The sequence below is a fragment of the Staurois parvus genome, unplaced genomic scaffold (genome assembly GCF_062004578.1).
Source record: "Staurois parvus isolate SC_StPar_1 unplaced genomic scaffold, SC_StPar_1.0 ptg000106l, whole genome shotgun sequence".
Lineage (NCBI taxonomy): Eukaryota > Metazoa > Chordata > Amphibia > Anura > Ranidae > Staurois > Staurois parvus.
In genome coordinates, this window is record NW_028317902.1 from 4788598 (window position 1) to 4805629 (window position 17032).

Sequence of the window (17032 nt, forward strand, 5' to 3'; positions counted from 1 at the left end):
TAATATAAGTAAAAAATATACTTTTTCTTCAAAATTTTTGGTCTTTTTTTGTTTATAGCGTGAAAAATAAAAAGTGCACAGGTGATCAAATACCACCGAAAGAAAGCTCTATTTGTGTGAAAAAAAGGACGTAAATTTTGTTCGAGTGCAGCATTGCATGACCGCGCAATTATCAGTTGAATTAGTGCAGCGCCGAGTAGCAAAAAGAGGACTGGTCAGGAAGGGGGGTAAATCCTCAGGAAGGCAAGTGGTTACAATTTCTGAACCAATATTGGTGATCCTCAGTGTGCTGGTGACATTCTCCCTTGCTGATTCTGTTTGGTTCCAGCCAACGATTGCTGCAGCACCCACTTATACACCGCCATTTTTAACGCAGGAGCATCTGCGTTTGAATTGTACATTTGCATTAAGCACAGAGTAACACACACAGTTGTCAAGTCACACGGATCATTGATGTTAAAGCTCTAACACACAGATCTAAAAATAACTATAAACCAGTAACTTTAGCAAATTGCATGCTTTTTAGCCATTTTATCCATTAAAGAATTAGGTGAATGTTCACTGTCACAGGGTCTCAGAAAGGCCAGGTCTTCAAACTTTCCCCCCCATAAGCTGGATTCACACATGAATGTATTTTTGTGTATTTACAAGTGTTTCAATGTGTTTTCATAAACTGCAACATCAATAGGTAATGAAAGAATGATGTGTGGCCCTCCAAATCCTATAGGGCTCTTTCAAAAACTGACATCCATTTGCCCTCTATGGAGCAGCGGATGTAAAAACGTACATGTGTCTATTTACACCCATCTGCATCTGATCCGCTAAAAATCGATGGATGGGGACCAGTTCCCCATCCATCTAGCGGACTGGATGACATTTCAGATGTAAAGGCGATCCGTCTACATCCGACCACCCATAGAGGAAAGCTCTCTGTTAACTATGCATAAGCAGAGGGGGACACAAATTTATAATCCATCTCCTAAGCAGGGATCAGCAGACAGATCCCCTGCTGAGCAGGCAGATCTGCTGGCAAACTCTGCACATGTAAAAGGGGCCTTACAGGTCCAGAGTCTACAATATTAACTTAAACCCCAAACCATAATAGAAACCCATTTAAAGACTCAACAGACCACCAATAAAAATGTATATGTATATACACACACACAACTAATGGACTGTGTACCCCAGAAAATTGTCTTTAATGTATAAAAACTTCCTTAACCCATTTATGACCACCTAACACATAAGTGGCAACCAGGAAAGGGGTTTTCTTCTGCTGAAAGATTACTGCTGTGAAGACCCGCTCCAGTGTGGTTTCGCCTCTGTGAAGAGGCAAAGATATATTGGGGCTGATTTACCAAAACTGGAAAGTGTAAAATCTGGTGCAGCTGTGCAAGGTAGCCCATCAGCTTCTAACTTCAGCTTGTTCATGTAATGTTTGACAAAAAAAAAAAACAACGTGGAAGCTGATTGGTTTCTATGCAGAGCTGCACCAGATTTTGCACTCGCCAGTTTAAGTAGATCAGCCCCAGTGTGTCAGTAGAATTCTGGAAAAAAAAAAGAATTCTGTGGATTGCAAAATAATTGCAATCCACAGGAAATGTTATAATCTCCTGAAAAAACTTTAGTGCCAAATGAAGTGTCCTAAGGGCTCTTTCACATGAACGCTCTGATTGGGTCCACCTGCCCGTTTTTCAGGCAGACCTGAGCAGAACCTCCATTCTCCTCTATGGATTGGCAGGTGTAAAACGGACATGTCCATTTACACCCGCCGACATCCGATCCACCAAAAAGGGACAGATGGGGATCCAATTCCCCTTCCGCCCGCCGAATAGGATGAAAACGGACAGGTGGTCTGTTTTCATCCAACCGCCCATTGAGGAGAGCGAGCAGCTCTGTGTCTGCTCTGCATCCACTTGCTCAATCATCAGCAGAGAGATTCCACGCTGAGCAAACTGATCCGCTAAATGTCTTGTGTGAAACAGCCCTAAGGCATTTGTACTCTGAACTATGCAGCCCTTGAAGCTTTCCCTTGCCAGTTATATACTAATTTGAGCAGCTGCTATTGTGTTAGTTTGTTGTATTTGGTGCAGTAACATTGGGATTACTATGGATTTTTTTTAGGCTGACTTTCATCACATGCATTGAGTTTACAGTGTGTTTACATGTTTTTTGTGTTGTGTTTTTCCGCAGCCAATGGGCTGGTTTATATTAGATGTAGTAGGCAGCCTTGCCCAACACACAGACAAGGCAAAAACCTTGTTTCCTATCATGGTAGTTCACACTAGGACATGACAGTGGCATGTACTGGAAAAAGGACAACACGTAGAACTTTTTTCAAAAGCAATGTGGAGTGATGCAATCCACTGCACTGCACCATGCTTTGGCCAACAGAAGACTATGTTATCCCAACACTTCATAATCCTGATATAGGTCTGTTGTACCATGTACTTGTGGTAAAAAGTATCCTGTTCTCTTTGTATTGCTTTTTTATGTGGAATACCTGGTGCTCCTGCTTTCCTATTTCAAACTGACCATGCTTGGCACAGACGCACATTTATCCCAGTGTGGTCAGTTTTCTGGCAATGCTGGGGTAACAGCCTACCTGTCCTCCAATGGACAAAACTTGTGCTTACATGCGTCCCTACCAGTCATTCACTATGAAGACTGGTGTTTCTCCACCTCCTCCTCCCCAAGCCCCTGATGCAGCAGAGAACAGATGTCATGTGATCACTTATAAATCAGGTATTATTAACCGCCTCCCGCCCGCCATATAATAGAATGATGGACGCAAGGCGGTTCTCTTGTTCTGGGAGGACATCATATAACGTCCTCCCATTCTAACATCGCATGCACAGCTCTGTGAGCGTGCAGCGCAGCGATCGGCAGTCCGCTGTGTCCCTCGGACACAGCAGATCACCGATCAACAGAAAGAGCCGAAGACGTCGGCTCGGTCATGTGATCAGCTGTGTCCAATCACAGCTGATCACATGTAAACAGGGAAATGCCGGTTATCGTCATTTCTCTCCTCACGAGCTGGCAGCTGTGACAGCTCGTGAGGAGAGGAGAGCCGATAATTGGCATTCTTTGGAGAGGACATGTACACAGATCATCAGAGCACTGATGATCAGTGTGCCCTGATGATCTGTGTAGCCCCAGCAGCGCCACCTGTCAGTGTCCATCAGTGCCAGCTCTCAGTGCTCATCCATGCCACCTGCCAGTGCCCATCAGTGCCACATATCAGTGCCCATCTGAGCTGAATTTCAGTGCCACCTATCAGTGCCATATATGAGTGCTGCCTTTCAGTGCCCATCAATGATGCCTGTCAATGCCCATCAGTGCCACCTATCAGTGCCCATCACTACAGCCTCATTAGTGCACAGCAGTGAAGGAGACAAATCACTTATTTACAAAATTTTATAACAAAAACTAAGAAAAAACTTTTTTTTTTCAAAATTTTCAGTGGTTTTTGGTTTGTTTAAGAAAAAATAAAAAACCCAGAGGTGATTCAATACCACCAAAATAAAGTTATATCTGTCACAAAATATTATAAAAATTTAATATGTGTTGCATGACCGCGCAATTGTCAAAGTGCAACAGCGCTGAAAGCTGGAAATTGACCTGGGCAGGAAGGGAGTATAAGTGCCCTGTAGGCTAGTGGTTAATATTGTTTTACATACTGTATATACACAAATATGTTGCCTTTCTATTTTAAACGGTAAGGGTTCACATATACTTTATTGCAATAACACCTTTTCAATCAAGTTCTATTAAAAAAAAAAAAAGGGTATATCAGAAATATAGGTTTTCATTTTGTCATAGCATTGGATCTGCATTAGGTATCGAAGGAGTTAAGGCTACCTCCAAGGTAAGCTTATTCTTAAGCTGGCCATAGATGAATCAAAATTCAGCAAGTTCAGTAGGGACCGGACAAATCTTGATCCATGTGTGGCCAGTTCCATGCAATAGAAGTCGATCTAATGATCAGCTTCTGTCAAATTTACTTATTGGAAAATAGTTCTTGATCAGTGAGAGCCCCTGCTGTCAGAATTCCTCTATCCACCTCACTTGTCTGGATGGAAGAATCCCTTTGTTTCTTTTCAGTGAACGGAAAAAAAGGACGATCCATCTATGGCCAACTTTAGCCTATAAATGTCCCAGCCTGGGTGTTTACATACAAGTAGGTTTACAGCTGTAAAGTGACAATATACAGTAAACAGAGGTAAAAATATATTGTACACCTGTGGTGTGACATCACTGACAAGAAGACAAGAATACATACCTGGTGTCTATAGTTTTGGCTACCAAGATCTGTTGCTCTAAAGGTCTCAAGCCGAACATTACTTCTCCTTGGCTGCCCTGGGTGTAGAGAGAGCTAGTCACCATTACTTGCACAGGCAGAGCAGTAGTGTACTAAAGGTGATCAGCATGTGACTTTCAAACAGCATATGCAGAGAAAGGAGCCATTATTCTTTTTTGCTTATCTTATCACCTTTCCTATACAGCTTACTTATAATGGAGTAACAGAAACAATTGAGTACTGTCCGTGATACTTTTATTTGCACGAACATACAATTTTGAGGATAAGCTTTCGGGGTATGTCCCCTTCTTCAAAGTCCAAGCAGTACTATACAAATCACAAAGTTTGAAGCTTGGACTTTGAAGAAGGGGACATACCCCGAAAGCTTGTCCTCAAAATTGTATGTTCGTGCAAACACAAAAAGTACCACGGACAGTACTCAATTGTTTCTGTTGCAAATGCACTAATAGGGCTACAATCGCCTTAGTTATAATGGAGTATAAATTCACACCTTGTTTGTGGCAGCACCTTTAGATCATGAATGGCTTGTATTTCCCTAAGGCGTTGTTCACTCTGGCTTCAGTTTGTATAAGAGCAGTGTTTACAGCAAGATTTCACAATGCAATATAAAGTGATTTTTATAAGAAAAAGAAAAGAAATATAGTTTACAAACAGGTTTATATTTACCTGCTTTGTGCAATGGAATTGCACAGAGCAGCCTTGATCCACTCTTCTGGGGTCCCCTTCCGGCGCTCCTGTTCTCAATGTGCCACCATATACTTCCTATTCTGGCACACGTGCGGGCTCGGTCCCAAGCCACGCTGCCTGTGTTCATAGACACCGAAAGACTGTCTTGGCCCCACCCCCACAGCACAGGATTTGACTGACAACACTGGGAGCCAATGGCTCCCGCTGCCCCAGCAAAACCTGTGAGAACATGAAGAGCTGCTACAGACTGGCACAGAGCTGGATCAAGTGAGGACTCAGGTAAAAATAAGGGGGGGTGGGGGTGACATACTGCAACCTAATTTTAGGCTTTAGAACCACTTTAAAGTATCACTTTAAAGTGGTTCTAAAGATAGAGTGAAGAGGGATTCGAACTCCTGTCCTGTTTATCATTGAAAGTAAAAGAAAATCCCACATTTTTGGTTGTCCCACAGAAGCAAAAAGGGGGAAACTTCCAATGGAAACACGAGTTCTGGTGAGCTGGGGGACCCCAAGGAATTCCCTTAATTTACAGAGATTTCCTCTTACTGCCTCTGGCTATGGGACAGGAAGTGAAGGGAAATCTCAGCATTGGGACAAAGATGGCAAAAAACATCTGACAGGGTAAGTTCTATTTTAAAGTGCACATACAGCTAAAATAGCCAAAGGACGCCCATATACATCCCATTTCTGGGCTCCACAAAAGTTCTGCAGACCTTAACCAATGTTAAGGGGGGTACATGCTGATTGAAAACTCAGCCAGCAGGGACTGGCCGAATTTCAAAGTGTGTATGGCCCTGTTCAACAGAAGCCGACCGGTAGATGAACTTCTGACAGATGGGACTTTCATTCGATCATTGGCTACAGCGCTAACCAGTGTATTGTGACAGAGGACCAATCCCTGCTCTATGAATACAATAGTACAGCGGGGGATGGGGTGTTTGGCCAATTTGATTGGTCAAGTGAAAACAATCCTGTCAATCATAATTGGTATGAGAGCGATTTAAAAAGAAGAATCTTGTGTGAAGACAAAATTGTACCAGTACCTCTAGTCACCTTCCATGGAAACTAGTAAACGGAGCTCCTCGTAATTCACCAACTCTACTCCAGCCTATCAATTAACAAAACAAAACTATACATAGATAAATCATGTTCAAGCAGTACTGACCCCACAGCTTTATTAGGCTTTTAAGTACAGTGGTTACAGTTACAGCATTGCAATATCGTATGGATCTACTGCAGGTCCAAGATCTTGAGGACAATGTGACCATTCTAGTATTAAACTGCAATGCTCTCCCTCTCTGTGTGCATGCACCCATAGAGTCCAAATCAACCACTATAATGCATCCAATGCCCAGGAAAAGAAGAGACACCTCACTCTCTTACCTCACATAGTTAACACCTCCCACCATGAAAAATAGAAAAAAAAACAGTACAAACCATTTATTGTATGGCTTCAAATCATTGCACAGGAACCAATCCTACTACATATGCTTACTGCTTCTCTATTGTTCACTCCTCACCAGTCAAAGGTTTTAACTATGTGAAGTAAGAGGGACATGTCTCTTGCACTTCAGGGTGCTAGGTATCATATGGGGCATAATTTGGAATCCACATCTACAAGCACAGAGAGAAGGAGAGCACTACAGGTTAAAACTAAAATGGTCACATTGGTTTATATGTAAGCCCCTTTCACATGACAGGTCCGATCAAGTCCACCTGTCAGAGATCAGGCCCTCCATTCACCCCTATTGAGTGATGGGTATAAACGGTTTGCACCTGCCTACCTCCAATTCAATCCAAAAAAAAAAAAAAGGGAAAAAAAACAAAAAAACAAACAGAAGGGGATCTGCCTGCTCCATCTAGGCAGATGGGATAGGATGGAAGTCAAATGTAGACGAACAGTGGAGTTCATTTCCACTCGACCTCTCATAGAGCACAGTCCCTTTTGACAGGTACCCTCTCCCACTTCTGACTCGTTTGCCGTGGTGAACTGAGCCAGAAGTTTGCCCCAGCCCTCTGGGACCTGTAAAGTGACTGCGGCTTTGTGCATGCGCAGTAGGAAAACCCTTAGGCGTTTCCCTTAGTCAAGATGGTGGCACCATCAACTGACAGCGGATTAAAGAATTGGCTCAGGGTGATCTTTGGACAGGTAAGTGCCCTAATGTTAAAAGTCAGCAGCATACAGTATTTGTAGCTGCTGATTTCTATATTTTTTTTTTTGGTGGGGGAGCCAGAACTCCGCTTTAAACATCCCCCCCACCCCCCCCAGACTATCCAGGTCTCTACAATTAAGCCCAGATGACTGAAATGCGTTACAGCTCGGATCTCATAGGCAGAGATCTGGTTGTGGACGGTTTTTTCCAATAAAAAAATTATGAAGATAGTGTCACTGGAATGTGACCTTGCTTTCAACATGTCACTAGTATTACTGCAGTCAGTTTCTGGCTATTACTAGTTATTTTTAAACTCATATTACCACATCCACCTGTGATCAGACAATGAAGGCACAAGCAGCAGTTGGCGGAGTGTGAGGAAGTTCTTCAGCTGACCTTATTGAACCACTCCCTGCTCCTGCCCTCCTCCTCCAGGAGGTTGCTCCTCCTGCCCACCTCTCCACTACTTTAGCTCCGCCCAGTGCTGTTATGTACAGCACTGCTCCATGACCCATGTCTTCTGTAGTTACATGCCTCACTGATGCAGTCATCGTAAGTGGGCATCGTTCTCCCACAATATACAGTATAGACAGTCTCCTCCTCTGCCGATGGATCGTTTGGTATCTCCGGTACCTCTCCCTGCATAGATCGATCATTTGGCCGAATGTGCACACTGGAGCAAGAAAAAAACCTGAGCGATCACATATCACATGACAGCTTATGTGGAGCAGAGCTGAAGGATTGAATACAGGAGAAGTGTGTACCTGGAAGTTTGCAATATAACAGAAAAGAATGAATTTACATGTGACCATGAGGGGGAGAGAGTGGAGAGAGATAGATATTCCTTGATCGCTTTTCCCTGGATTTAGGTGCTCCAAATTACAGTTTCTGATGCAATGCCCAGCTTTAGGCCCCTTTAGCTCATGCACATTGCTTAGCAGATTAGAAGCTCATTCACCTGTCCTCTGTGCTGAGTCGCTGGATGGAGAAGCAGCAGCTGAACAGTCACAGTTGCATGTCAAATGAAATGCAATTATGCCTGTGCAGCCATTGCCTCTGCATACAATTCTATGGGCAGCTTACACGCAGCCATATCAAAATGGTGGGTGTGGCCAAACTGCACCAATAGTGGGAGGGTCTTAAAGGGGCATTATTAAATACCAGTATAGTTTTACAGTAAGTCTCCATGCACATCTGCATTTCAGGAACACATGCAGAAAAGCAAGTTTTTATGTGTGTTCCCGGAACATGTGAAAAACCTGCATTGCATTTGCAGTACTATTAACAGTAACCCCAAACACATAAGCAAATGCTTGCTTTCTCGTGCGTAAAAATCGCAAACTACAATGTTACAACACGCTCCATGAGTTATTTTACTGTATTTGTTGCATATAGGGTAGCCCAGTGCAGTCAATAGCCCTCCTTATGCATGTCATGGAAAAAAAATATTCCAAAAAATGTACGCTCCCACAATGCTAGGTCCAGATGGGGCCTGGAAGTGGAACTGGTGTGTTTATACCCTGCCTGAGATGGGTTATAAGAGCAATGACAGCCGAGTGTCTCCATTCAATCCCTCTCATGTACTTGTATAAAAGAAGTAAAAAAAAAAACAGAAGGTACAATAATAACAGGGAGGGGGGGTTGTGCTGCCTTTTTTCTATTTTTTGATTTGTCAGTGTTTTATTTTGACACTGGTCTAGGCTAGCAGCTGAAAAAGTGTTTTTCACATAAGAGTGGATGGGTTAAAATTTTCTAATGAGGGAGGTGTGCTCCTGAGAGGTAAAACACACTCTATTCTGTGCTGCAGTAAGGCAGGGCATGATAGGATATGAAGTTTCCTGGATGGTTGCATGATGCTACAGGGACTCAAAGCAGATTTTGACTTTTTGAAACGAGAGGGTGCAGATTCAAGGCTGCTATGGACTAAGTGAGTGAGAGATAAGCACATTGGGATGACTTGGGCCAAAAAGACATTAGAAAAGGTTTCTATTTATTATAAAAAGGTGAATTTGACGGCAGCTAAACAAGTTATAGCGAAATCCTGGAAATCCCCTACCCTAAGTGTTGCGGCCGTCAAAACCAGAATAACACAAGCCATGATACATGCAAAGGTGGAAGCCACAATTCTAGACAAGATTCCTAAATTTTTACGCATATGGAGCCCCTGGGTAGAGCGCTTCCTCCCACCTAACTTTGATGAATCACTCCTTCTTCCTTGATTTGTATACTGCGCGCCAAGGACACTGTCAGTAGCCCTTCGTAGGCAGCACCTGAGGTCTGCTGCAAACTTGATGAATGCTCACGGAGTCATCGTTGCTGTTCCTCTTTCCCTCCCCTACCTTCCACCCCCGTCTGACCCCCTTCCAAACTTCCCCCTATTTCTTTGTTGTATTTGGGAGACAATACTTTGATTGGCTGGGACAACAATGTCATCTGTAGTCGACTCTTATGTACCTGTTTCCGCTAGAATTATATGGACATTTGTAATGTGATCCTCATTCATTTTTTCTATGTCCTACTGCCACTTCAATGTCCAATGTACATTAACAAAGTCTCCATGTTTGTAACATTATGGTTTATTGTTAATAAAATGTTTGAACAAGAAAAAGGTGAATTTAACCCTTTAAATAGCCAATTGTTGCGCTCTGAGATTTTCCAACATACTGCATTTTCCCTGCATGTAGTCATTCCCTGTATGCCTAATTATGCCGAGCAATGCTTCTGAAGACAAAATATATATTTTATCATGTTATTATCATTGAGAGATATGCCCATGTATAGCCACCCTTGGTCAATAGACAATGATCAGCAATCTCCGGTCTACAGAGCGGACAAATATCTGCTGGCTCAAACATTTGTCACTACCCTAGAGTCACTGCAGCCGCAACCCTTGATGAGCAGAATGGTATATACACAGGGATTTATAAAGGAGATTCAGCAGAGTTTAAATTTATTGTATCAGTCACAGTCTGTCAAAATTGTCAATATCCTGACCAAAATCGGACAGCATGACTAAAAATTTAAATATAATTTAGTTTCTTCGTTAGGCAAAAACCTTGTGTGTATACCACTTCATTAAAGCGATAGAAAAGTCCCCATATTAACTACAGGTAGGCTTACAAACAGGATTACCTGTAGGTACAATGAATATCTCCATTTAGGAGATATTCTCATATCGGCAGAAGGCGAGGACATCACCCGCACATGTGCAGCGACACTCTGCATTCAGATGGGCCGGAACCAACGAATCCAGAAGAAAGACCAGGTAAAGATGGCGGCACCAGTGGAGCCGTAACAGCACTGCACTGAAAGGAAGGTAAGGTCTCATGCACTCTGGGAATATTTACAGCTGATGTTTTGAGTGTCAGACATTTTATTTTATTTTAACTGCCTCTAAACTCCCCTGCATGTTATCCTAAGTGTTCATGCACACATAGGCTTTTAGCAGCGCTTTCTGGCAGGAGAGTTTAGTGGCAGAAAAAAAAAACCCTTCAGCCAGAGCATTCTGAGGCAGCATCTTTTTGGCAGAAAAACGCTGATAGCTCCTAAAATTTGCTAAACGCCAGTGCCCAGCATTTGGCAGAGTTTTCTGGGGGGTTGTTTTAAGAAAATGTTGCCATCTTTCTGAACAACCAGTGAAGAGCGGGTTGTTAAGGAGCGGGTTGGGAAACCGCCTACCACGGCTGTCCTTAACAACAGATGAGCCATCAGCTGTCAGTGGGGTTCTCTGTTGAAAGCTCAATGTGTAAGATAGAAGAAAAAAAAAAAAAACACCTTTGCCAGCACAATAACACTTCAGTAGTGCCTTTCTTTTGAAGGTATTGTGATTGCGCTGCACTTTTTAGGGCCTGTTCACTCCATGGTGCAGAGCTATCAGTTTTTCTTCACATGTTCTGCAAGGGCACAACTAAATGAATTGTCCTCTATGTTCCTTGTTCACACCACAACACTAGTATCACGCAGTTTTTTTCTGCGCAGGAATCTGCAACATGTAGGAAAACTCATTAAAGTGCGTATGAAATCTGATGTAAAACTGATGTCTCTGCAAGTGAAATCTGCATGTCAATTTCCATCAGTCTTTCTGCAGGTATGGTGTGAACGAGGCTTTATTACACAGATATAAATATGACATATGGGCATTCGCCCTGGTTTACCATCACCTCAGTATGAGACAATAACACACAGACCTAAAACCATATAAAATGACATCAAGACCGGTCTAAATGTATGTGCAACAGAAAAAGTGACTGCAAGAGTCTAATATCTCTGTAGTACAAACACATAGGTAAACACTTCCCAAAAGAGGTGTATCCAAAAATTATACCATAGGTATACCATAGTATTAAATAATGAATTTATACCAATATCATAATGGTGAATCCCAAACAGGGAATCCAAAAATCATACTATGGATATACGTATATCACATGTATGAAATGCAGTAAGCACAATAAGCGTGAAGAGGGGAACAGTAAGCCTCAGGCCTGTTTGGAAAAAGACATAAATGTCAAATATATAATGCAATACATTCCTGTGCCGGCACACGTGGTTGGGGCCCGTTCATCTGTAATGTGAACAGCTGTGTCATAAAGCTCTTGAATGGAAATAAGCCCCATTTATTCCCAGGATGGGAGAAGAGGTGCAGATTGCAGCACTCTGCTTGAAATGGTGTCTTCACCACTGTATGTGGACTACACACCACCCTTTGTAGGAAAAGCAAGACATATCCCAAGGAATCTTCTGCCTGTTGAACTATATGCGGTATGTCCTGTATCCTACACAAAGCACCATAATGTCCCCATCCTGTAGTGAAACAAATAATGTGGGAAGTCACTGACAGAGCTTGCACTCAATAAGATTGAGTCCTGACGAAGCTGAGTGAGATACGCCCATCGGCGAAACGCGTTGACGTCATACGTCAGATACGTCACTTCCGGTCATGCGCACTAGGTGGAACGCACGCTGACCCATAAGGAGGAAGCCATCTTCACATGCCATGAGGCAAGCGTGAGCAGCACAGGCGCTGAGAGGGGGCTGGAACCCGCGGTATATCGGCGGATGTCAGCGGTGGTTCCTGGGCCTCTGTGGCCGTGTTTGGCAATATCCATGAAGGACATCTCTTTCATTCCCTTTATCCACGGCACAGGTGGTGAGTGGATTGTTACAGGACATTAGATATACGGTCCTCTGTGATCAATATGACCTACATATCTTATTGAGTGCAAGCTCTGTCAGTGACTTCCCACATTATTTGTTTCACTACAGGATGGGGACATTATGGTGCTTTGTGTAGGATACAGGACATACCGCATATAGTTCAACAGGCAGAAGATTCCTTGGGATATGTCTTGCTTTTCCTACAAAGGGTGGTGTGTAGTCCACATACAGTGGTGAAGACACCATTTCAAGCAGAGTGCTGCAATCTGCACCTCTTCTCCCATCCTGGGAATAAATGGGGCTTATTTCCATTCAAGAGCTTTATGACACAGCTGTTCACATTACAGATGAACGGGCCCCAACCACGTGTGCCGGCACAGGAATGTATTGCATTATATATTTGACATTTATGTCTTTTTCCAAACAGGCCTGAGGCTTACTGTTCCCCTCTTCACGCTTATTGTGCTTACTGCATTTCATACATGTGATATACGTATATCCATAGTATAATTTTTGGATTCCCTGTTTGGGATTCACCATTATGATATTGGTATAAATTCATTATTTAATACTATGGTATACCTATGGTATAATTTTTGGATACACCTCTTTTGGGAAGTGTTTACCTATGTGTTTGTACTACAGAGATATTAGACTCTTGCAGTCACTTTTTCTGTTGCACATACATTTAGACCGGTCTTGATGTCATTTTATATGGTTTTAGGTCTGTGTGTTATTGTCTCATACTGAGGTGATGGTAAACCAGGGCGAATGCCCATATGTCATATTTATATCTGTGTAATAAAGCATAATTTTTGGAAAAAAAATTTTCTGAGTGTCACGGTCTGTTCATAATGTAGCCGCTTTTCTGTGAATCTCTTTTCACAAACCCCCCTTTTTTGAATGCCTTTTTTGGCTACTGAATGGAAACCAAACATTGGGTGACACGATAACTTAATTAACAACCTCTTAATAACTACCTATAGTATATATGGTGTGAACGAGGCCTTAAAGGAATAATAAAGTGAGACTTTACCCATGACAACTTCAGGTATGTTGAATTTCTATCGCCTGACGCCCAGGACATGTAGTTCCAAGCATCAGGCAGGTAGCTTTTATCTACCTTTAGCCCTGCTGCGGGCAAGCAGCAAGGCTCACCTGTCAGATGGAAGCATTCGGGCAGCCCCCCCCATCCGCGTGTGAACCTTCCCCCCCGCTCGCCAAGTCTCCCGGGCACCAACTGCCTATCAGCGGGCCCGGGACTGGCTCAGTGTGCGCCTGCATATAAAAGGGGAGGGAGGAGAGCGAACACATCCACTCCCGTCCCCTTCTTGTCCTGACCCGGAATTGACGTTTGACGTCACTTCCAGGCCCCATTCACAGATTCCCAGCTTTTGAGGCCAGGAAAGAATGTAATGCAGTGTGATGTATACTGCGTTACATTCAGGGGAGCACAAGGGAGACATGCAGGGTCTTTTAGATTCTGCATGTCTCATTAAAGAGAACCTGTCACCAAAAAATCATCACATAGGGCACTTTTTGTCCCGTGTGATAAAAAAAAAAAAAAAAAGTTAAATAGAAAAAACATTTTTAATAGTTAAAAAAAAAAAAAAATAAAGTTGCACTCAAGCACATAACATCCCCTCAAAAAAAAAAAAAAAAAAAATTGAGCCCCACCCCCATATATACACACTTACAATAGTAAAAGCACACACTGGGCCGCCTACGCATGAAAATGTTGATTGCGATCCACGTTACATGTCGTCGTGCACGTCAGAATGGCAGCAATAAATTTTAGCACCAGATCTCCTCCGTAACGCTAAACTGATGACCTATAAGGGTCTTTAAATAGGTCGCCTATAAAAAAATATAGGGTACTGAAGTTTGTCGCCTTTTCAAGAGTGCATGCAAATTTAAGGTTTGACATGTTGGATATCTATTTACTCAGTGGAACCTATCTATAACATTTTACAAATAAAAAGGGTAATTTATTGCTATTTTGTGGCCTAAAATTAATTTTGTGTATTGTTTACTAAATTTTGCGTTTCCTAGACCTTCGTGGTAATATCATGCAACATTAAAAATTGGAACTACCACTATTTTATTCTCTAGGTTCTCTGATTTTAGAAAATATATAATCTTTGGGGTTTTGTGTAATCTTCAAGCCTAAAATAAGTTTTTAAATGCGTGAAAAAATGCAAAAATGGCTCTGGTAGCAAAAGGGATAAAGGATAAAAGTCGAACACTCCCCTTTCTTGACAAGCACCCAATCAGTGCTCATTACAGTGCAAGGTATCTCCCTTCCCTGTTAGTCCCCGGGTGCGGTGCTGGAGACAGGCAGGGAGGGGAGGAGGAAATAAAAAGGCACAATGTTAAAAAAAATTAAAACATCGCCAAATAGCCCCTTTTGATTTTAAAAGTCCCAGACATTCCTAACAGCACCCCAGATTTAAATATGGTTTTGGTTAAAAAATTTTTTTTTTTTTTGATCAGGACAAGTAGATTGTCACGAGGGACAAGTAGATTAGGACACCGATTTAGGCCCTGGACAAGTCTCTTTTTCAAATATTTCCACACCCTTGAACTTGATAAAAAATAATGTTCTTTAGCAAGGAACATACATTCCACATTAAGCTACCAAAATTAGTGCATGTTGTAAATTGCCTCCAGCATGGTCCCCTCTTTCCGCAGGCTGCCATTTTGATGAAGCCCATAGCCCCTGAGCACCAGTAAAATCTTTAGGCTGTCAGCAGATCGGCCTCTGGTGGCTTTGAGAGAGCAGCTGAACATGTGCAGCGCAGGATGAGACTATTTAACACTGGACTTTAAACGGTATAGGCACCACTTATTAATGCTTTACATAGCTATGCCTGCAATAGGGGCCTACCTGAACTTAATTTTCCATATATATATATATATATATATATATATATATATATATATATACAGTGGGGAGGCAACATTTTAAACATGGATTATTTAGCTGTAATGTTCCACTTTAAAGCCTAATTAAAGTCCACGCCTTTTCCTTTTGTTTAGAGTCTTACCTAACCTTGATAGGATTTGTAGGAAAAGCCAGGATGTGTTTGACCAGGTCTATTAGGATTACAGGATACACTAGGTAGAACCAATGGTCAAACGTTGGTGCCTTTTAGACTACACAGTTTATGTAGAAATACCATGCAAATGCAGTGTAGCAATGCTAATGTTAAAATAATGTCCACCTGGCTGAATATGTTTCTAAGAATTCAGTTGGGCGTTAATCATATTTAATTAAAAGCCAACTCCATCTTTTGCACTGTTACACCACATTTAGGGTGTAACATGGTGCAAATGGATCCCCACCCTTAATACCACAACCCTCCCTGACTGCTTGAAGCGGTTCTTCTCCCCGTCACTGTCACTTTTGAAATCAGCATCACTCATTCCCATTGAAAGACAAGTGTGGTGATCACATTGATAGTCCATTGGCACTTCCTACAGCTCTGTAAGGCTTGTGGGCTTCAGCATGTACAAGAGCAGTGTGACCAGCAAGTTTTGACAAAGCATTTGTAGAGTTTTTAGTAAGCTTTCTTGAAGCTTTTAAAGTACCATTCAGCTCCACTTTGTAAATGTTGAACATAGATCCTAATGGGAGTGTTGATTACCACTTTAAGAAAGCTGCTAGCAGGCTTTCAATAAGCACTGAAGCCTGCTAGCAGCTTGTTTAAAGTAGCAATCAGAACTCCCACTAGGCCTGGTTATCACCTATGCGTTTTTTAGTGCTTTTTGCAGAAACGCACTACAGTCCACTTAACATGGTTCTCTAGGGAACACTTTCACATCTATGTGTTTTCAGCCTCTGCATTTTTGGATAGGGTCAGGGACCTTTTGTCCCGCAGCAGATTGCAACACGCATAGGAGTGAACCAAGCCGTAGAATCTATGTTCAACATTTACGGACTGGAGCTGAATGGTACTTTAAAAGCTACACCAAAGCTTGGTAAAAGCTTCGCAAATGCTTTGTCTAAGGCTACGTTCACACTAGCGTTGTGTGCAGGTGGCAGAGAGGCGTTTGGGAAGCGTTTTTACAGCTTCCCAAATGCCTCTGTCAATTCTGCACATTACAGCACATGGTGCTGTTCTAACGGGAGCATTTGCATCGCGTCACGGCAAAACGGACGCCTCTGGTCGAGTCAGGAGGCTTTGAAGCCTCCTATTCTCATCTATGGTGCCGCTCCGCAAAACGCCCGGCCGGCGTTTGCAACGCGGTTGCGGAGCGGTAACACCACTCAAACTGTATTACAGGCATTTGTGGGGCGTTATTAACGCTCGGCAAATGCCTAGCAACCGCCACTAAACCGCGCATGCGGCGTTTGCGGAACGTTTGCCGAGCGGTAAAAAACGCTCCGCAAACGCCAGACCAACGCTTGCCAAACGCTATAGGGGCGTTTGGCAAGCGTTGGTAAAACAGCCAAGTGTGAACGAGCCCTAAGTTCACGCTGCTCTCATGCAAGCTGATAAAAACAGACCTATCAGAAGGTCCACACAGAGGTACAAGCAAGGAGCTAAAGGATGATTCTGCAGGAGCCTGGTATTCCACCCATGATTGCAGGTGCAGTGCCTAGCAGACGCCTGTGGAAATACACTTTTTTCTTTCGAAAATATGTGCATTTTTTTTTGGCGGACTTTTTTTAATTAGCTCAACACATGCACAAATTGCTACACAGTAAAAC

General features: G+C 42.7%; 1 protein-coding gene across 3 annotated transcripts in view; it reads right to left on the reverse strand.

Annotated features, from left to right (window-relative positions):
- Window positions 1-17032, reverse strand: part of SLC35A3 (solute carrier family 35 member A3) — a 90817-nt gene that overhangs the window by 58733 nt on the left and 15052 nt on the right. For 2 of the 3 annotated variants that reach the window (XM_089671507.1, XM_089671508.1), the window contains exon 2: window positions 4283-4359. The exons of the other annotated variant lie outside the window; for it this stretch is intronic. In XM_089671507.1, the coding sequence (XP_089527633.1) occupies window positions 4283-4341 (59 nt within the window). In that variant the 5' untranslated portion in view covers window positions 4342-4359. The remainder of the gene's footprint in view (window positions 1-4282; window positions 4360-17032) is intronic. 3 annotated transcript variants of the gene reach the window in all.